A 23832-nucleotide genomic window follows, 5' to 3' on the forward strand; every position below is an offset into this window, starting at 1 on the left:
GAAAGGAGAGCCAAGGCACTATCTTCGGATGCATAAGACGGACGTAAAGTTAAGGCAGGATTGAATTTATTTATGTGAAGGATAAACAAGAAAACTAGGATGTGCAATGAAAGTACAAACATCCGGTATGCATAGCTATCTACTTGCGCTGTCGTTTTATTTATATCTCGTTAGCTCAATAATTACAATATTTTTCCGAAGTTTTTAAAGTAGACATCTTTCCTTATACGAGTCCCATAAGGTTTTTTAAAGCTGATAAACGATTGAAAAGAAACAGTAATGGCATCCTGTTCAAAAGTACTTTACCGAACATCTTTGACGTTACAATACTACTTTCAGCACAATTTTCTGATGATTATGAAATAAACAATATTTTCATGATCATTATTTGAGAACCGTGACTATTTTCATCCTAACTGGGTATTTCTATTAACTTTCAGATACGATACGACGACTACTTTCCACTTAACGATCTTCGTATCTTTCAATTCGTCTTTTTTCTTACAAAAATAGAATTTTGCCTCATAAAAAGAAATTGTTATTTTTTTCTTTTTCTTCAATTTATAATTAAATTTTTCTTCATTTGTAACTTTCTCCGTCCACCCATATTTTATTTCCATTCTTCTCTTAATCCACATCTTTTGCTTTCACTTAATCTATTGCTCCTGTCGCGTAACTAAATCTATAGATTATCCATTTGATAACGGGAAAATAGATCTTTGCCTGAGTGATGTGATCAAAACCTCTAGAAGCGATTGTAAAAAAACCTTGGCTATCTGTAAAATTGTGGTACGGCACTTTATATGTATGTCAGTGAAAATTGGTATCAATGGAAAGAGTGAGAGAATGGTGATTGAAGTTATAGCAAATAGCGTTTGGCCTGTGACTAGATGACAAAAAAGTTTAAGGCGAGGTAATAATGACTTGAAAAGGCATGTTGTAAACGCAAAAGGGTAACACTCTGGTGATGTAGAATATAGATTGTCAAGGAAAGAAGATGACGAACATGAGTTGGTATATGCGAAGCTAAAATATTTAAAAAAGAACGAAGAGAAAAGTATATGTAGCTGACAACAAGTATATATTATAAAAAAAGTGTAACTTTTACGTGCCACATTCGCAAAAAGTTAGTTATCAATGTTAGAAGTCTTGACTGCGCAATTCGTATCAGTCATTAGTTTAACTATTTCAAAAAGTAACATATGTTTATGTAATTTTGTACATATATGTACTAATTATATAAACAAATGTTATAGCATTACCCGTATAATTACGATCAACAATATTTCCAATGTTTAAAATTAGTTTGTTAGAATCTAGTATGTAAGAATAAGTTGTACAAACTGTGTACAGTCTGTAGTATGTTTAGTGAATGAAGCAGGATTCGGAAGAAGATTGTAGTGGTGTTGCTATAACGCGGGTGTTGTAAATATTGTACAAGTGTTTTCAATGTGCACATAGTCGCCTCATTCATTAATAAATTTTTTAGATCATTCTATGCTTTTATTACCATGTATATTCCGTACATGACATTCGTTCTTAGGTTGTAAAATAGCAACCCTAATAAATTAACCTATGGCATCCCTTTTTAAGTCATTAACGTCATTCGATTAAAAATCTGCTTTGACTACACGTTAGGTGAGTGGCGTGACTACACTACCGCGCTCTATGTCAACGCCACGCATTCGAGGTTGACCCGAGCCATAACTTGTCTATTGTATTAAAGGAATTATTTCTATTCAGATCAGATTCTAATTTAGTTAACAATAATCATAACCTAAAGATTTGACTAGGAAGTGAGTCTAGGGAATAAATAATGAGCCTATCTTTAAATAAATTATATCTTTTTCTACTGTTGAAACCCTTCGTTTGAGTCTTCTGCGAGATATTCAAATTTAATATTGTAACTCGAAGACTGGTCTACACTTCATAGATTTAAAACAACTTTTTCAAAGTAATTCGCCAATGTTATACATAATATAATCTTGGGTTTCCATCACTGCACCATTAAAAAATTATGCTTATCATTTATTTTACCTGAAACAACAACAGGGTAAGTTAACTTTATGTATAATTTTTTGGCCATGAAAACCCACTGTAAAGCAAACAATAACCATTAACTCAATGGTTATCAATAACCACTTGTTATCTAGCTGATTCGAAATTTATCAAACGTTTCAGTTTATCTAACGTTGCTAGAGTAGTGGCGATACGACGCGAAGGTTCAGAACGCCAATTAATTTATTAGTGCACAATTTCATTGAAAAAACCGCAGGAAAAGTGCATAAAAAGAAATGTGTATAATCGTAGATTTCAACTACCGAAACGCGCATGCAAAAACATAGTGTATGAATTTTCTTTGAAACATATAATCACATAACCATGTGTTTATTGTGCATGTGTTTAAAACTTTTGTAACCCTTAGGAAGGAAGATAAATTTAGGAGAATGTGTAGATACCTTTAGTTATGTTTTTGTTAATTCCCAAAAGTGCGAGTAGACGATAATGAGTAATTGCAAACGTAAATACGGCACACCGAAAAATCATCTGAAGCTGTTGGTAAGTTTCACTCACGATTGACATACCGTTGATTTCTGAGACTGAAATCTCTGTATCGAACATATCGCTGTGTTTGAACGGGGATTTTGAACTCAAAAACCCACTGTTAATTTTTAAAAGGTTTTAAAACTCCTGCGATAAAGATCTATCTTGCTGTAATAAGTGCTAATAAAAAGTCGATGAAATTCCAGGAAATGGGATGCTAAGTCCATATTTACTTTTATCCGACCAGCCTCCTTAACTATAGACTTAACCTGCACCAAGAAATAGGCAGAAGTATAGACAGCTGGGGACAAAATTGTATAAAAAATACTAATATAATAAATGCGAATGTTTGGACATAGGGATGAATGGATGTTTGTTCGAAGGTGTCTCTAGAACGGCTGCACTAATCTCGCTGAAATTTGGCATTTTAAGTTTTTTTTTTAAATTCCGCGCGAACGGAGTCGCGGGAGACGGCAAGTAAGTAATAAAATTTTGGTATAAAAACACAATAACTTTTTTTTTTAGCTCAAATTTCATTTTGCACGTAAAATCAAACAACATTTTCCTACCACGTCCTGTTATTACTTTTAAGTTAATCTCCAAAACCATTCAATTGGTTTCAAAAGTTTTTTAAATGATTTGTATAAAACTGCTTTAACCTCTACTGGTTCCTTTTGTAATTATTATAATACAATTAAATGATAAATCCTAAGATTGTAGAGAAAAATAATTGCAATATAGAAAAAGAACGAGATAAAAATAGAAAGAATAAACATAATCAGCAAGTTACTTAGTTGCAATCTGGAAAAAAGAACGAATTGTTTACGGGCTAACATTACGATTAAATTTAATTTTTGATGAAATAAAAAACAAAAAAGCAGACATTATTTATTGGATAAAATAGAATGGATGTTTGAGGAATTTTTTCCAAAAATTACGTTGTACTGCATCATATCCTATCAAATTACGCGTATATTAGCCGTTTGTACGCGGTAATTAGTGTTTATTGTGCTGACATAATAAATTGCTGTACTGATTACAATACACAGAAAGTTAATTAATTTATGATACGCTCAAATAGCGATAAATATTGTAACGTATAGGCAAAATTCGATGCTTTTAATGAAGATATTCGTTACTTAATATAACACGTTTCTTTCCTTACAAATAATAGTCAAACTTAAAATTCTATGAACTATTAGAAAATATAACAATACTATTTTTTTTACATTCATTTGCGTTCTATATTAAGTTCTATCAGCCGTTTACATAAATTACTTATCACAATACATACAATTCATTATTAAAACTTTAAATTGCCTTTGAATATTGCTTCCATATCATGCGTCAGATAGAGTTCGAAATATCTAAGTAGAGAAGAGTAACTAAGAGTCTCTAAGAGCTGTATAACAGATAACCGGGTGTCGTATGAGCGTTATGAACCGCTGAAAACAAGTACTAAATTAAAAATTGATCGAATTTTCAATGTCATTACTGAAACGGAAGTATAGTGATGCGAACGTACATTATATCCTTGGGATAGTCAAAGTTTTGATATATTTATATCCAAGAAACTATCTCACAAAATGTTCGAAACGTAATAATTCTATATTTAGGATTATACAATGAAATATAGAAATATAGCAGATTATGTAATAGTTAGTCTTTGGATGTAAGTCTATGGCTGTGGTAGATGAGGGGTCAGAGAGCGCATGTGCCAGTTTATAAACGGGCGTGCGGGACTGCGAACGCGGCAGAGCACCGCCACGCTTACGTGTGTTCTGATCGACCGGTAACGCGCTAGTGAACCGAAGCCGCCGCTCGCGACCTCACCATGCAACCCCCGCCTAGAAAGGTAAGTTCACACCACACACACTGTTATAACCCTAAAAATTTAAAATTATTACAAAACATATTTACAAATTTCCGTTTATTTCCATAATTATCGTAAACTTAATGAATTAAATACAGAACGTCGTATCAACACACACATTTAGTTATTTTTATAATTATATAATAAAATTATTGTTGTCTTAATAAATGTAACTGTAAAAACAATGCTTTTGATATAAAGCGGAATATCAGTGTGGCTAATTTAAGAATATCTGAAAAATTGACATTTCGTATAGGCCTAGTTGAATGCTTTGGTGCCAAATCGTGTCATCCAAGAGATGAAAATCTCGAGAAGAGATCGATAACAATGCTTTCTTTTATTTATTACGAAAAAGCGCTAAGAACTATAGTTTTTTTTAATATGTTTTAACATAATAAATGCGTATAACTTTAATGAGTAATATAAATATAATACATTGAGCGAATAAAAATAAAACAAACAAAAAATAATGGTTGTATAAAACAAACTTTGAGGAAGATAAATAAAGTTTTATTCAGTTTAATAAAAAAATAAATGAAAACATATTAAGGAAAATCCTCTGTAACTGAACGCTTACAGTTTTATTTAATATAGAAAGTTTATCTTGTTGGTATTTATTTTATTAATCAGCATTTCGTAGTTTTATAACTACATATTATTATTTAGCCCTCAGAAGATTTTTTTATAAAATAAATAAATAAAAAGCCATAAAAGAAAATTTAAGTTAAACAACAAAATATATAAGAAAATACATATATTTTAATCATTATTACTTAATTTATTTATTAATCTTACTTCTTACTAATGTTATAAATGTGAATGTTTAGATGGATGGATTGATGGTTGGATGGATGTTTGTATGAACATATCTCCAGAACGGCTGATCGGATCTCGACGAAATTTGTCAACATATAGAACATAATCTGGAAAAACACATAGACTACTAATCATGTTTTTTTTAATTCGGCGCGGATCCATAAAATTATATGGTATCATTTAACTATGATATTATATGTATTTAATCCTAATATTAAAATATTATATTTAAACAACTTATTAAGTGCGTAAATTTCATTTTAAGATCTTTTTTAATTTACTTTATAACCCCTTAGTAAAGTATTTTATTTTTTAAATCAATGGCATGACTCCTTTAATGCCTCGCAGATAATACAAAAACAATATTATAATTTTAGTAATTTAAGATATTTTAATTAAAAGGGAAAATCACTAGTTGGTTACAATAAAGAAAATGATAAATTAAGAGTAATATGTATTTGTTCCGCTATAAGATAAATTTTCGCATGAATACCAGTATAATATGTAGAGCCTATCGGAGCCTTCGCCTACTTGGTTATAATAGATCATAGCAGATCGAAACATTAAAAACGTTGGTAAACCGTAGAATAATCGTATATCCTACGGTCTATTTTCTAGCGCCATTTACTATACGTGCAAAAAGTCTAAAGAGAATTGTGTATAATGCAGATTATAACAGCAAAAGGGGGCCATTTTAAAAAATAGGTCATTTGTCACATTACTCTAAATAAACGTTGCGTGTGATCTATATTTTGGTAGTTATACAAAAATGAACTCCCACATTCAGGTCACTTAGGAAAGCGCTTAGTCTAGATTTAGTAAGTGACTACTTTTGTAATAAATGACGAATATGTTTTTAAATTATTAGCAATATACAAATGTCGCGCCATTTTACACGCTTTAAAAACGGTAACAAGAAATTCCGCCGATGAAACACCTGTAAGGGTATGTTCTTAAGTCTGTATTTTTCTAGAAGAATGAACACAAGATTTAGATATAATATTATTTTAAGTATCAATTGTGTATATTCACATTGAAGAATACACGTTGACGTCCTCTATATAAGTGAAAAGATAACAGTAGCGAGACTTTTTAGAAATAAAAGTCCAAGTCGCTGTAAACTAGAAAAAAATTATTTGCGGGTGTTTTTGCCAAACAGCATACCGATTCAATGAGAAAAAATCATTGGGCCGATTGATTGATATTATAGACGATAACCTGCTTATAAAAATATGATTTTCCTTTTTCAAATTTGTATGTACCACCAAAACTGCTTCTGTGGTATAAGTATATACTTATTTATTAGTCAATATCGAATTTTGGAAGCCCAGGCATTTTTTTATATCATAAGGTGGCAAACAAGAGAGCGGCCAACTGAAATCGCTGATATATATGTGAATATCGCTGAAATATATTTCAATAATCATGATTTCTCGTACTGTCTAATAAAATTGTTGACAAATGTTTAAGCCAAAACGTAATTGAAACACGGTCTAAGTTTTTTAATAGTAAAGTCCTAGGTCATCAGAGAATAATTATTAAGTTACTTTTATCAAAGAGTAAAAAGAACGATGATAAGTAATTCACTTGTCAAGCTATTGGAATACTACAGTAAGAATTTCAGTTAAATGTCAATTGGCTATTAGCATTCAAAGCGAATCGAAGTATAATCGAATAATATGATTTATAGAAATAGAAATCTTGTCGTCTTCATGCAAATATATGGTCAGCAAATTGTCTGAAGGATATCGAGCATTCTCGACATCGTTTGTAGTCAATACTCAAATATGTGGCATGCCAATTAGTATTAGAATATTTTGTAGTTGAGTGATGTAATAGAGATGCATACGGATTTAAAACGCTTAATAAAATTTTCAAATCAAATATTAAAAAAGCTTGTTCATGTGCAAGTAGGAAATCTTTATAAAAAGCTATGTGCTATTTCTATATATATAAAAGAAAGTCGTGTTAGTTACACTATTTATAACTCAAGAACGGCTTTACTGATATGGCTGAAAATTGGTGAGGATGTAGCTTAGAGCCAGGAGACGGACGTAGGATACTATTTATTCATTTTTTTTCGAATTTATGCCTTGAAGAGCTGCTTTTTATTTAACTTACTAATATTATAAATGCGAATGTTTAGATGGATGTGATGTGGATGAATGGGTGGGTTAAACTAATTAAGTTTTTTTTTATCCACGCGGATGGAGTCGCGGGCGACAGCTAGTATTTTATAATATCACAGTATGCTTTAGTTCATTTTTGAGAAGAATATTCTCTAAAATTTATCACGTGTGAGTTAAGTAATTTTATATGCCAAGTATGTAAATTTAGTAACAAAAAGTTGACTATAAAATTTTAGTTCCAAATGAAATTATAACAAAGTGCCTTAAATTACATTAAAATTGATAAATATTATCTTAGTAATATTATAAATACGAATGTTTAGATACATGGATAAATGGATGGATGTTTGTTGAAGGTATCTCCAAAACGACTGAACGGATTTCGATTAAATTTGGCATACATGTATAACATAGTATGGAAGAACACATAGGCTTCTAAATACGTTTTTTTAACACCGTGCGAACGGAGTCTCGGGCGACAGCTAGTAATACGATAAACTAAAAAAAGGATATGTGCCTATCAGATCTGATCCAATTTATATAATCCAATTGGTACGGTCGATATTTCAATATATTTTTATTTCACTTTTCCTTTTTAAAACCCAACGATGACTACAGGATTCTATCTCTGATTACCCTGTGACATTGTTGCAGTTTAAAGAACCTTTTCAACTTGATGGTAATCAATGCTATTTGACCGGTCCATTTCCGTTGACAAATGTTATGATCTACGACAATTTTTTATTGATTTTATCATATAATATTTCGTCCCCGACCGCTTTTTTATGTGGTTTGGAACCCTTTGCAAACCTTTGGTAAAAGTCTTACGCCTATGAATCAAATATATTCCCCTATCTATATTATAATTAAACTGTGTATTAAACTGCGCATATTAATTTTAATAAATACTTTAATTTAATGATAAATAAGACTTTTGTAAACAAAACTTTGTTGGCTTTACATAAAACTATTCATAATATAAAAGTTTAGATGTCTATTTTCTACTAAATAGTAACGCAAACATTGAAACATAGTTTCAGTTTCAAAGGCTTTTGAAATCGTTGGACTAACGAGAATTGACATTAATAATTTAAATTAACGAGGGAAAACGCTCAACTTGTACTGCGAAGTTTAAAATAATGTAGGTACTCGTACATTACATCTGAAGCACCAACCCTATTTGTTTTCTTTTTCTATAAATTTTTTAAATTATGTTCAATCTTTCCACTGTCCTGTCCTTATAATTGAGCGTTTTTGTTAAAAAATTTAAAACATATTTAAACTATATCAGTACAAAGTTTTACATTGTTAGAGCACTTAAAGGATGTTACTCATGTTTAACAGTATCGAGAAAGTTAAAATGGTTTATTACAGGCTTTATTCAGACCTAACTTTTCTACGCTAGACCATTATAACATTAACAAGTTACGTCTATAACTTTGTTTAGCTACTATGAGGTAAATTGCCCTAAAAGGCCAGTGTTGGAACTTTACCATGTAGGATAGAATCCAAATCAAGTTAACCATCAAGCATTTAAAAGCTCTTATGTGGGACGATAGAGAGCTTTTTAATGCCTGTCAGTAGTTTGAATACGAAAGTTTATAGTATGCAATTGGACTATGCGAAACCTCAACTTCTGAAAAACAGCAGGAAAACGTTAGGTATACGGCATACGTATAGTTCGTTAAATATTATATCGTCGTTTTAATATTATAAATATATAGTAGCTTTTTGCGAGGTAAGAATTAGACTTACTGAAAAATAAACAGATTATGATTCCTTATTTAAAATCGGAAATCATAGCTATTACTCGATTATCAAACGGGAAGTGAGAAAGGAAACAGGAAAACAGTTTTTCCACTGACATTCTATGACATTGGCATCCGCATTGCATGTTTCCGTCGTCACCTCCGCTCTAGTCTTTGACTTCATCCCGGCAATCTCCTCACCGCACTTCCGCAATCGACCTGTTCTGTAAATTGCAAACTCCTTGACATAAATTAATTTAAAATTTCATCTTTATTGCACGGAATGTATGAAACGTGATATAGTGTCTATAACGCAAAGGCTAAGCTCTAGACATGTAATCTACAGGTTCGACTCTCTCCATATAAGTACCCATGTGTTTACGATACACATTTAAAACTATCGTCTCTCCGACTCGCGATCGCCTCGGCAAGTACTCATCGCCGCCTAGGCATCACCAATTGACCGGGACAAAGCGGATGCAGCCGGATAGTGAGAGACTTTAGAAATGAGCGTTAACCCTTATACAACTTTTTATGGTGAAGGATAAATCGTGATGCAACCTTTACATATCTGCCAAAAAATTCATCGATGTGTGTAATTAACTAACCATACTAGTATGGTAGTGGTAAAGCCTAGTCACACCTAACTTAGGGAAAAATAAAGCGCCTGGCCGGGGGGAACCTATTAATTACTATGACGATTGTAAATTCTTAACCACAATGCTCGAATTTAAGAGCAAAGGCTCAATTACCTGCTGTTCATACATAGGATTGTAGTAAGACATATTGAACGTAGGATTCGATTACATCAAAGTGCATATTCGACGGCCTCCAACACTCTCATCCAATCTGCAAACACCTGTACATAAATACGCATCAACACTTACACTCAATCTACAGTACAGAACGTTTGTATTTTACGTCGAACGTTAGATAGCACATATGCCAACGCCGATCCAGTGCTAAATCATTTTAGCAGATTATGATTTAAACTGACGTGGAGTGCGCTCGGATGAGCAGAACACTTCCTGTCACTGGCACGTACAGATATCGATATCACTCCAATTGGAACTAGTTAGAACATTTTCAATCCTAAAATCTGAATATCGTACATGAAGCGAAGTACATTTAAAAGGAATAAAAAATGTACTTACAATACATTCGAAAGAATAAATAATTTTACCCACTGCTACGTTCAAACGTTTTCATGTTGGGTAAAATAAGATTCAATAATGTTTTATAACTTTTTTCCCTCTACAAAAATAAAAGAAAAGTTGCATTTAATCTTTTGTCGGGAGGAATCCATGTAGCATTGCTTGGTAATTTTATAATAAAAATAGCAAGCAAAGAACTCGTGTGCAAGCTTCATATGTTCATTGAAAAAGACGTTGTTAACGTTATTATAGAAATATCTTCGATATTTTATTGAAAATATTAGAACACACAACAAAGGAAATAATAGAAAATTATAAAACAAATTGCTTTCATGCTTCTTATATTTCTCGAGACTGTACAATACGAGAATAACGTCAAAGCATTTCAGATGAACAGAATTACTACACCGCAATAACTCGTTGGTATAATTGAAAATTTCTCAGAAGTAAAACGAAGGCAGCTCATATAATGTTCGATGTACTGACATGAAATATATTTCATTTTAATCAAATTCTAACATTGTTCAATTAATTAATTTAATTAAATGAACAATGTTAGATTTAATTAAATTAATTAATTATAATTTTGTTATGATTTGATTTATTTATTTAGATGATGCTATTTTAATTACAACACAAATACGAAGTAGCTAAGCTACGTTTTCTTAGTAAAACTTTTGAAAGTAACTTGTTGAAAGTTATGTGACTTGAAAGAATTGAATAGAAATAGTTTAGTTAAATGTTAACAAAGTAATTAATATTGTAGTTGTAGTAGCAATTTCATCTCGGTCTCGTTAAAACTTGATAAATGAAATGCAAATTAACGAGTTTCACCGTCCATTTAGTTAACAATTGAGTTTATTTCGTTAGAAGCAATTACTACAAATAGTTTTTAATTTCTTCGGGTAATTGTAGGAGAAAGAATTGTAACTTAGTTATAGTTCTTATTCCTTTCTAGATAAGGTACAAAGATAGATAACAGCAGGGCATACATATTTTTGTTTTTGTGTCGTTACAAAATTACTCAATAACTGTAATTGTAGCTGGCAACAAAAAGACTCAGTTTATTTTTTTTTATTCTACACATACGAGGACACAAGCGAAGGCTAGTAACTGCTATACATGAATATAATTGTTCTCGATTAATGAATATAAAGCTTATCTTATTCTAATGAAGTAAACCATTATGAGCTATTGTTGTTTCATAAATTGCTAGAAGCGGTGAAAGACTAAATTAACTAAAGGGATCAAGAAATGTTCGAATAGTCTGTTTGGATTTCACGGAAATTTCACTCTAATTCAAACCTCAAAACCAACAAGTAACTAATCCTGTGACACAATTCTTTTGATCTCGAACGTGTTACCGTGATATAATAATTCAATTTAACACTTTTGTTAAACATGAATTTTTAAACTTTTCATTCATTTAATTCTGAACTTTTTGAGGGAAAAAAGTTGGAATTACTTTGTTATTCTACGTTTCTTGTACTAAATAAGTGAAATTATTCCTGTAATGACAGACTATTAGTTTAATTTAATGTTTTACATGTGTATAAGTAATGATATAGGTTTTTAGTACGAATTTCCTAACTTGTTAATTCTAATCACTGGATATAGAAATACCCGAGAAGATTGCAGGACGAGAAAGGAGGGGTTGCATTGGAAGGGTAAATATACTGTTTCTGTCCATCCCTTTCTCCGTCGATTAAAGTTAGGCAACGAATCTGCTGCTACGGATTTCTATAGCCAGTGATCTCTTCGCTGTTTTGGCGAATTTCGGTTTCGGCCGCTTGCTCGTTTTCCACTTAAAATGAAATAAATATTTATTAATTTGCATATAACATTTTACAAGACAACTTGTCTACGATATTAATTAAATCGAAATAACAACGAATAAGACTCCAGGCTTCAAATTCTTGCTTCAGTCATATAAAATGTTGCTGATTAATAATTAAATACAAGCTCCTGTAATTGTTCAGACCTATTTTGCGTCAATCATCCTTTGTACTTGAGAGACGTTTCTGATTTCTAACGATCGTTTACGTGCCTTATTATTTTCATTTTAATGTCACGTTTGATTGAAAAGGTTTCACAATTATGTTGTCTACTTTATAAGTTTCTTTGTGCCCCTTTAAGTTAGAAAATTACAAAGTCTACAGTTTAACCGTTTGAACTCACTGCTATTAAGTGACAAAAGTTTTTATGATAGTTTATATAATATTTAATTAACCTATTGCGAAGGACATTATGAAGAACTGTGAACTATCGAAAAACCGACCGGTGAAAATTACCAAAGGAATAATGAATATAATTTATGTGTTGTTTTATTACTTTTTTGTATTTGATTAAATTGTTTGACTTTCTACTGCATAATTGATTTTAAAAATAAAATAACATACCTTTCCTTAATTACTATTTATTGTTTCTCAACACTTTAATTTTTTGTTAAAAGTTTTATTCTTTGTTTGATTTTGAAAGTAAAGGAATAGAGAGAAACAATTTTACTTTTCTCAAAATATATATTCCAATTTAGTTCCAGTTTATTATATTTAGTTAAAATAAACAATAAAACAAACTAAAAACAGTTTAACAAGAAGACTTTTGTAAAACTTAGGATAAAAGATAACTTAATACAAACTCCTATAACGAATATTAAAAACTTTGCCTTTGAGTTTGTGCGAAACAAACTCAAATATTGACGGGTACACTAAGATTTTGAGATTACCTACGTTTTCTTTGAACATTTTCAATAGATGCTCGATCGCTTTCAATATTACTTGGAAAACTTTATTTGAACATTCCTTATAACAAAATCTTTTTTTAGTTATATTTAGACGACGAAAATATGTATTTAATGTATATTCCAGTGTAGTTAGTGTATATTTTTAAAAGTTGCACAGCATTGGGAAACTACTTAATTTGAACTGCAGTGAGATAGTAAAAAGTGCAATAAATTCGTGTACATACGCGGTAGTGGTCGTTAAATTGTAACAATGTAAGGGCATTTGAGACACCTGACCCGAACTGGTGAATCCATTTGAAATTTTAAAAATTTCATCTAGCCGTTGGTTACTGAGATTAAAATCTATGTATAAATATATCGTCATCCCTGTTATTACCTTTGAAAAAACAGAGATAACAACATGTTATAAACAGGGAATTTGATCTCGGAAACCTGGTGGGTGGTGCTAGCTCATTTCGAGTGTTTCCCGTTGCCGATCGGACGCAAACACTCGTCATTTCCTCTATAAGGAAATTCATATCCTAATATTTGAATTGCAAGCGATATTATTTTAAACAAGGCGCATCTACATTGCCTTCGTAGTCGTGGTAACGACATTTTATTGAACTTCACTCAATAGATTTATCATCGCATTTAATGTCCGATGAATAGTATTATATTTGAAACTCTACATCGAATAATGACAATAATTCTAACTTTATGAACTTTAATTTAATTCAAATATCATGAACAAATTTAATCTTTCTATTTACTTTAATAATTTTAGAAATGCGAAAGTTTAGATGGAGAGATGGATGAATGTTTGTTACAAGGTATCTCCAGAACGGGTGAAATTTGGTATAGATATACAACACTGGAAGGCACATTTAGGCTAATTGGCAAGTTTTTTTTTAATTCCGCGCAGATAAAGTCGCGGAAAAATCCAAGTACCGGTTTTATCTATGGGTAATTCCCAAAAAGTTTGCAAGGACAAAGGCAATCTTACTAATATTAAAAAAGCGAATGTTGGATGGATGGATCGATGGATGGGTGGAAGGATGGATGTATGGGTAGATTTTTGTTTGAAGATATCATGACTATGTTGTTTCAGACATTATTAATTAGAATCCTTTGACGCGAATGGCGCGCTTTCATTACAAAGTCAAGTGTCAGAATGATTTGTGAGGGGACGTAAACGTCGACATTTTAGTAAGGCTAGTGTTGCGAAAGTACACCGGCACAGTGTCGAATTTTCTTCCTAACTATTGTTTGAATGTATGTGGAAGAACAAATAACCTACTTATAAAGTGTTTTTTTAATTCCACGCGGACGGAGTCGCGGGCGACAGCTAGCATACTCTATAAGACGTAAATGTACATGTACATACCTGTCAAGCAACTAATGTGTTGTTGTTTTTGAGTAACCTTCCTCTCCACAGTGAAGTAAACAACCACATTGCTTATAAACAAAAGTCACGTAAGCTTTAAGTGATATTTATCAATATAAACGTAATACTACACCTACAGACAGTTAATTTCCTTTCATTCTTGGTAAACAAGTCTTATAATAGTCTTGCCCTTTGTTGTCCGTTGATTGGATGTTCTATAAATACATTTTTATTAAGGTTGAGAACATATACTACAATATTAAAATAAACTAACTCCCTTGGTACTTTATTAAGTTATAATATTAAAGAAACTACCATTTCTTCATTCCAATTTTTTTGGATTTCGTACATCAAAAGGAAAAACCGGAACTACTATAGTATCAGTTTGTTGTCCGTCCGTCTGTCTGTCTGTCTCTCTTTATTATTCAACACTCAGCTAATGAGGCGATTATTGACTACTACTATCTTACTAATATTATAAATGTGAAAGTTTAGATGGATGGATGGATATTAGAAGGTATCTCCGGAAAAGCTCAAGGGATACTCTGGAAGAATACAGAGGCTACTTATTAAGTATTTTTAGATTCCGCGCGGATGGAGTCGCAGACGAAAGCTAGTAGTGATAAAATTTATAAACTTGATGATATAAATACGTCTACTTAGTGAGTCAGAAAGGCCTTTCGCTGGCACATTATCGGAATCCAATTACGATATACCGGAATTGAATCTATGTTGCGTGTTTATGATAGAGTTAGACTTTAAGATATTTGAGAACTGATCATCATCATCAGCTTTGTCTGCCCACTGCTAGATAAAGGTCTTCCCCAATGCTTGGGGCAGATGAATTCGTCAATTTATAAGTGTGATTTAATTGAAATTGATATAATCTATCTCACTTTTCTTACTAATATTATAAATGCGAATGTTTGGATGTATAGATGGATGGATGTTAGAAGGTTAGAACATAGTCTGGAAGATGACATAGGCTACTTATTAAGTTTTTTTTTAAATACAGCACGAGTGGAATCGCGGACTACAGCTAGTCACTTACAATATTGTGTGCATGAACTGCATCCTTTTAATAAAATTACCTCCATTCGTGTATTTCGAAAACGTTTGTTTGTATAATAAAGGAATACTTCGAAACACAGAGCGATGCGGTTCAGTTATTCCAATATTTTAATAACAGGTTCAACTAGCGTTGTTTTAATCCGATTCACTTTGTAAAATAAAAATGGATAAATAAATTCTGAGCACTTTTACTGCTATCGAGTTTTACATAAATAATTTTATTATATTTAATGCTTTGGTTTTTAAGTTCATTTAGTCAAAAATACATTAAAATAAGAACGTATTTATTTGATTCAATAATAAATTCCTTTATTCACAAATAAATTAAAAGTATTCAAGTAAATAAAAAATATAAAATATCGACTAAACTGTAGCGAATTTCTACAATAACGCCGTCCGCTTGAAATCTCAGTCATGCTTTACAGAAGACAATAGGTTGTACTGCATTGCTACATTCGTTGCCCGAGAAAGTCTCTCGCCGTTAAGTCGATCTTGTACATTTCGAAGACCCACTTTAGCCACGAGTGGGCTGCCGCGTTGTGAGCCCTTTTAACTCTATACAAACTGTGAACTTTCGACTAAGCATAGGTTGAGTAAATATTCACAATTACCTTTTAACTGGTTTTCGAAACAACGAAAATGAGGCGACAAAGAAATGATTTGCGAATTCTTTGATACAGTTTACGACGGAGGAACGGAAAGGAAAGGATGAAAAGATTGAAACTTTACGTCTTTGCTCCGTCGCCGTATTTTGTAAGAATTTAAAAAAATCGAACCATAATAAAGCTATTGTAAAATTAAAATTTAAAGTATTTTTTACAACGGTAATGATAGAAAAACCTCGTTGAAAGTAAATATAGCGAATACAATTTCCTGTCTACATTAAATTCAACAGAATTCCCACACAGAGGTAGTTTAAAGCAATCCTCTGAGGCCTGTACGAGTGCATAAATTACTATCGCATAATATTAGCACAGCTACATTGTAGCCACATCTCCAACTTGCTGTAAAATGTGAGCACTAAAGCTTCTTTACAACACGCGAGAGGAATTGCATTCGTCCATAAAATCTTATGCAAATCTCGTTTGCTTTGAATGTTTTAGATCTCAGTAGTGTCGCTAAGCTGTAAATTTCAATGTAACTTCAAATAAAAATAAAAAAAACTAAGGTGTTACGGAAAATAGCTCACGAGCGGTGTGGTTCCTGCTATATCCTTATCAGAGCTTTAAAGCAATTTATTATTCATGTAAGGCTTCCAACGGCAAGTAAGGATGACAAATAAATCTCTACATGCTTTTATCTTAAGGGAAAAAGGATTGAAATCATTTCTTAATTCTTTTTTAATGATCAATTCCGCTACGGCTTCAAAGACTACTATAGTGATAGAATCTTTCATGTATTCTTTTAACATACACACTATAATATTCATAGTAACAAAATACAAAAAGTCAATAGAACAAAGATATCTATTGAAAATAATACAAAATTGCTCAATTACTACACAACCTCTGACCCTATTAATGCTCTATCGATTCTTAAATAAACAAAAGTAGGACATTGTATGCTCAATGAAATTATAAAGACAGGGAAAAACAAATATAAGAGTAGTACTTAGTCATATGAAACTAAACCAGTGTTGGCGACATAATGGGATTATCGCAGTTCATACGACAAAAAGCAAAGGCGCACCATTGTTCATGACATATTTAAACTCCTCGTATTCATGTCCTACTTGATTTTTTAAATTGCTACAAATTGCTTCATTTCCTATAAACGGTTTCAATTTCTGAATTGCGTTTCAATGATGCATAGTCTATTAAATGGATTTCTTTCTTTGTTTAGTCAGTGTATATCTCTCTATTCATGGTATAAATAGCTTTCTGTATTTGTTAATTTTTCTTATCAATAATTATGACAGTTTTAGTTCGATCTTGAAAGAGCTAGAGTTAAATTCGAATCAGAGATCGAAGAAAATGTAAATAAAAGTCGATGGAATTTAATTATTGGACTGCAAATTAGATTTATCAAGATAGTCTTCGGAATGGAAGGTTCTTTAAGATGAGGTTCAGTGGTCGACTTCGCCCATCTTCTCACTCATCTTTAAACTTATTACTTCGGATAAATTTCAAAGTGAACCGGAAGGACAATTTATTTTTAGATTTAAACTTTATTAAGTGAGGCGAAAGGAATAGGTTGAAAAATGTATTATGTAACCTTTCAAATTTCCCATTCCTCCGCGCGTTGCCGACTCAGAAGTCATTTAACTGAGTGTGTTGCATCAAAGTATCAAATGATGAATGTTTTTTAATACACGTCGACAATGAAAAAACATGTCAGAATTTCTGCTTGAGATTTTTTATTTACACGTTTATTTTATAACATATCATCTCACCGTTGTATCATTACAACTTTAAGTTATGTTCTATACATAAATGTGGCCTCGTTGTAGTGCTGTTTTAGTTTGCATCGAGGTTGTTTTGGTAATTTAATTTAAAATTTTATTGCATTCGTTGACGGAAACATAAAAAGTTTCTTGTTTCGTATATTTTGATTCGAATAGCTAGATAAACGCATAAATCTCATATTAAATCGAAAAATCCACGGTTATTTAATACTTTGTGTAGTTAGTGATGATCACTTGACATCAAAACTTGATGCAAACATAATAATCGGATTCTGTGTACGTTATACAGTCGGGTTGTCAACTGGCTAACGTTCAGTTTGCTTCACAAGCAATCAATCACCTTGACGTAGCAGATCACAGCGGCTTAACGTTGTATTGAAGGTTACCGTAGTCTCATTTACTGACAACAAGGTTTCGGACTATACCTACGTTTAAAACAATTTGACCCTTCGCTGACATTGTTTCTAGAACGAGATGTATACGACATCATTTCTTTGGAGTTTACAAGAAAATTTAATTGACATAGATCAATAAAATTTTGAAAATCGATATTATTATTATCAATTCAGGGTTTCGAAAAGTTGGAAAATTTTTGCTGTAAATGTTTCATTAATGAATTCTTAAGACTGCATGTCAAACGTTATGATGGTTTCTAGGAGAAGACATGGAAATTGGGAGGAGGCGAAGGAGTAAATGAGGTTGATTTTAAATTATATATTTTTGTTTCAGAGTAATTATACGAAGTTTCTAAAGAATCTTCACACGGAGCAGATCGCCAAGCTCCACGCGAAGAACCAGCATGAGTGCGACTTGCTTGAAGATCTGCGCACTTACATCATCAAACGCTCCGCCATCGAAAAGTCCTATTCGGAGGTAAGATTAAAATACTAGCATTAGATTCTCTCAAGATTATCATCATCATCTTCAGTCTGTGTCAGTCTTCTGCTGCTCCTAAAGTAGGTCACCTTAATGCTATGCTTCTTCCACAAAATAATGTTATTGAAAAATAATTTCTAAAAACATTTTCGATGCAAATTAGAGATTTGTCTCCCCCTGGTCTAGAATATGAATGGCGCACTCTAAAATATTCTACAATCTAAAGAGATGACGTTGCGGGCAACTTCGTTGTACACAAATGTTATTACTTAATATAGTCGGATAAGTTTTCTGAACAGAGCCCCGAACTTGGAAAATTTTTAACATCCTATTGTATGCTACTCATTTAAATGAAAAAGTTTTAACAACGACGTACATTTGTTTCAGATTATATAGGTGTATAATATCGCGTTTAATGATGATATTGGTAATGAAAATGGTAGAATATTTTTTTAAATTCGATGTTGGGCACTATTTTGTTTATATTAAGTGACTATTATAAAAAAATTACTTCGCCCTTTTTGGTTACGTGTAAACTGAAAAGTTGTAAAATCATAGCCAAAAACATGACTAATTACAAGAAATATAAATCTTTGGAAACTGATGTTAATTCCGAGAGAATAAATACATTCTATTGACTTTCGATATCCGAAGCTCACGTAGTAAATTGGAACCTGATCCCGTATACGCATCATTGATTAAGATTCAGATGCATTGCAGTATCAGTTCGGATTATATTTCAATTCTGGCAGCTAGCAATGTTCACATTCAGAGAAATCAACCAAAGGCAATCGAAATAGTTTTTTTTTTTAAATAAAGTCTTCTTTCGAGAACTAGAAAAGATACTTAAGTACCGCTAGCTTCTCAGATGTAAAGAATGTTTTTGTTCACTTTACAAAAGATGGCAATTTTCCCATTCCGTATCTAAAAATTAATATAAAGTTTCTTTGTTAGTTACCTGCTTATTACTGTTCAATTTATGTTTTATATTTGTATCTTACAAACTCGGCGAGATTACAAATGTGTTAAGAAAATTGTTAGAATTAGGTTATGCTGTAAAAGGGATAAAAAACGACAATAAAAAGTAAAACTTTATATTAGTTAACTTTGCACGTGAATGAAAATTTGTGTCAAATTTTCCACGGTAGCGTTTTACGCCCAAATAGCTAAATTTACATCTTGTAAGTTCCCAGTAATCTTTTTTGTTTTTAATGTAGATAAGGAATTCAATAAATAAAATGTTTTATTACAAAATAAAACCTTTCAAAGATGTTTAGATTTTTTTTATTCGATATTTAAATATCAGATTAACGATGTCAATTAAGGACTGTTAGCAGTAATTGAACACCCCACGTCTTAATTGAAGCAACGCTCAATCTCAATTACATTGAGTTTGTTAAAGCAAAAAGGGAATAAGATTTAATTTCTTCTAAACAATGTTTTCATTCTTGAAATAGGATTTTTATTTTCCCTGAGGAAAATGTACAAAAATCAAGGTCGTTCCTTACTGTTAATTTTACTGTTAATTTATATTAACTATAAAAGGCGAAGTAGTTAATATGATTAACAGTAAAATAAGGCAAAACATATACTTATTTTCTTCATTTTTAACCTTTATATTCTGCCTTTTTTGAATTTTGGCATCTTTCGTATGATCTGTCATCTCGTGCAATTAGATAGACGTATCAAGCAATAAGTTTGGCGTACTTATAACTTTAAGCCTAGACTCTACTAAGTCTAAGAAATCTATACTAAGATACAATTTAAGGAACTCTGGCTTCAGCAGTGAAACTCGTATTATAAAGAACGAAACAACTGTTCAATTGCCCACTGCGATTGCTAAGTGGTTGAGTGCAATTGGCACTTGGCCACCCTAAAACCATTCACAATAACAAGTGATGGATGTATTCTTCCATGTGCAATAGTAATACATTCGTCTGGATCGATATCTACTACAGATGTTTTTTTTTTTTCAAAATTTTACCAACAATATTTTCGCTCCCCGAAATCGTTTCGTGAACGACACCGTTCGTGTACTCCTTTATAGTACCGAAAATATACGTAATTTATCGGTAATGAGGTATATTGAATATTAAGTATTCAATACGAAGCTAATTTGGGTCTCTTGGAATTATAGAAATGTTATTTATTCATTTCATAGAAGTATATAAATAATAGGGATCTACGTTTGTTTGCGGGTTGTCTGAATTTGAATAACATGTTTACTTTGATCTCATTTTGAAGCTTACATAGAAACATGATAAACATGTACGCTACAAAAGCTTCGTGCCCATTCGTGTCTGCTAATTATTTCGCCTGCGTATTATAGTTGTATATTTTTTCATGTTTGTATAAAAATGGTTTTGAATGTGAAAATGAAAATCTTTTATATAAGCTGTACATGTTGAATAGCTCAGAAATAATTAAGAAAATCTCAAAATCTAGCGCATCTTAAGAACGAATGTCTGTAGATGTGTCTTTTCATCTTACAAGGGTAAACAGAGATAACATTTCATGTTTTCTTTTCAAAATATTTGCGAAAGGTGCGCAAATCTTTGGTCGTACACTTGAATACAAGCAAATTTAAAAAAAAGATAAAATATTGAAAAATACAAACTTTTATCTGTAATGCAAATAAATCCTAGAAATATCAATAAAGCCCTCACATATGAAGTTACGTTATATAATGAATAGATGAACGTAAACGCCAAAGTACGAACAATAGGTGCAGCAACCTCACTAGGTTTGAGCGAGGCTCGACATCTCACAATAACAATATGTTCCGTTTGTTTTTGTACTCGACTTCATCTGTACTACAACAGACTACTGTACATAGTATACAATTCTTTTGATAAAAGTACTTACACAGCTACATACATAAAAATTATATCGATGTCACGGAACAAATATTAATTGCGGTCGTTTGTTTAAATATTACAAAGTGAATCCTCTTATTCACGGCTAAAGCCTATAAATGTTGGAACAGAAAGTTCTTACCGTTTTATAAAAGACAAGTTTAGATGTACGGTATATTAAATACACCTTTTATTCGAATAAAAAATGCATAAAAGAAATGAAAACCTATTGTGCAAATAAAAACTTCATAAATCTGTAAAAATCACGATTTCGGTGTATGAAAAACAGCATTCGCAGCGTGCACTACTTTACTTATTTCATCAAAGAAATATGTGTTTTAAAGGCATTGTGAGCTCGTTAAAATTAACGAAGAGCACGCCACGAATACTAAAACATGTGTGATGTAATGCAGTTTGTAAATCATAGTAGCAGAACAAAAAATTCGAATTCTGTACTAACTTATGATAAATAAAATTAGTTAAAAGTTGAAAACAATTATTATAGGATGAAATTAATTGACTGAAGTGGATATACATATTACTAAAATGCGTTGCTGATAATGAGAAACGATTTTTTTTTATTTCATCTGTCTAATCGCGGAGGCTCGGCGCCGGACTGGCTGGACGGATTTTGACGTCACTTTCCTTGGAAGGTAGCTAATGTATGCGGGAATATTATTGTTTTCTTTTAATTCTGCGCTGACGAAGTCGTAGACGATGGCAGCGTCTACATATAATTATTATCTGACTGTGTGTTCCCATCGCTGAAGCACTTGTAAAATATTGTATATTTTTTCAAGGAGAATGAGAGAGAAGACAATATGATTTTGTACATGTGTTATTCATTTTTAATTAAAAAAAGTAAAATAAAATTATCATATGTTTCTTCTCAGGCTTTTTTTTTATTTTAAATACAGTAACATTTATATGTGATTAAATAATATACTACAATTACATATGTGCCTGATGTAACTTTCTCACGACGAAAGGGGTATTTAAATAATTTCAATAATTATAGTTTTACCGACTATTATTTATAAAAATAAACAAAATTACTTTTTAATATTATGGTATTGAAAATTTCAATTCTATAATATTAAAAAGTAATTTTGTAGCTGTATAATTATAGTGGTGTTGGGAAAATACAATATGAAATAACAGACTATTGATCTATTTAAAATAACAGTTATCAACATAAAACACCTGCTTTGATCTTATAACAATCAATTTGATTGAATCTTATATTTATGGAGTGGTAACATTAACTAATTCGAACCTATGACTCATATCTCTAACATTTTTACATTCAATCGAATTAACAATAAATATTTTGTTCACAGGCTTTGCTGAAGATATCTTCGGCTTATCTGAATAAGAAAATACCAAACATCCCTGACATCAAAGTCGATGGAGCCGAAGAAAAGTGGTATGTATTTATTATAGTATTTAAGCTGTGCGCTATTTACATGTTTGGTTTTAAACAGATCTAATAAATTTATATACAAAAAAGGTAAGTATAGCTCGGGAATTTATTTTGACAGTTTGATTTTCTGCCCGTTTGAAACATAAAAAAATCTGTTCATAAAATAAAAAAAAGAACCAGTCCTATTTATCAGTCGCAATCAGTCACAGTCAGTTGTCAATAGAGGGCCAAAAAAATAGATTCTTCGTTCAAAAGTGATCACAAATCTAGTGCAGGTTATTGATATGTCAATCTGTTAACATTCTCAATTTAGCTAACTGTAGCCGACAGTGCTCCTGATCCGTCTAGCGAAGTATTAGGTCACCTCATTGACCTCTTTGGGACATCAAACTGTGCAAGTCTATTACTGATTCTATTCACATAGATACATACATATGATGTTAACTTAACTATTGTGAAATAGAAATTTGGGGGGAATAGAGACTTGGGGTAGATAATGTTTAATATTACTTTCACGACGTACATAGTTGTGCTACAGTAGCGGCGTTAGGGTAGGTTGAGGTGGGACTAGCGCCCACGGCGGCGTGCATAAGGTGGTACCGCAGGCCCCCCAGTGGGATATAAAGATAATCCCCGATACCAAAAAAGAGGGGGGGGGGGTTAAAATATCTCGCCCAGGGCGCCGAAAATGCTAAAATGGTGCTTTGGTGTAATCCTGTATCGATAGGAAATGTTATTGATTAGGTATTTTCATTTAAATTTTAATATAAAATATCGTTTGTTTCAATTAATTAGGGAATTGTAATTAAAACTACGTCTCTTAATTACTC

General features: G+C 31.7%; 1 protein-coding gene across 2 annotated transcripts in view; it reads left to right on the forward strand.

The window, feature by feature from the left end:
- The first annotated feature begins 2237 nt into the window (after positions 1-2237).
- nwk (FCH and double SH3 domains nervous wreck) overlaps positions 2238-23832 on the forward strand; it is a 36274-nt gene continuing 14679 nt past the window's right edge. For both annotated transcript variants that reach the window (XM_013324173.1, XM_013324174.1), the window contains exons 1-3: positions 2238-2559; positions 18578-18721; positions 22920-23005. In XM_013324173.1, coding sequence (XP_013179627.1) covers positions 2506-2559; positions 18578-18721; positions 22920-23005 — 284 coding nt within the window. In that variant the 5' untranslated portion in view covers positions 2238-2505. The remainder of the gene's footprint in view (positions 2560-18577; positions 18722-22919; positions 23006-23832) is intronic.

The sequence above is a fragment of the Papilio xuthus genome, unplaced genomic scaffold (assembly GCF_000836235.2).
Source record: "Papilio xuthus unplaced genomic scaffold, Pxut_1.1 DF825017.1, whole genome shotgun sequence".
NCBI lineage: Eukaryota > Metazoa > Arthropoda > Insecta > Lepidoptera > Papilionidae > Papilio > Papilio xuthus.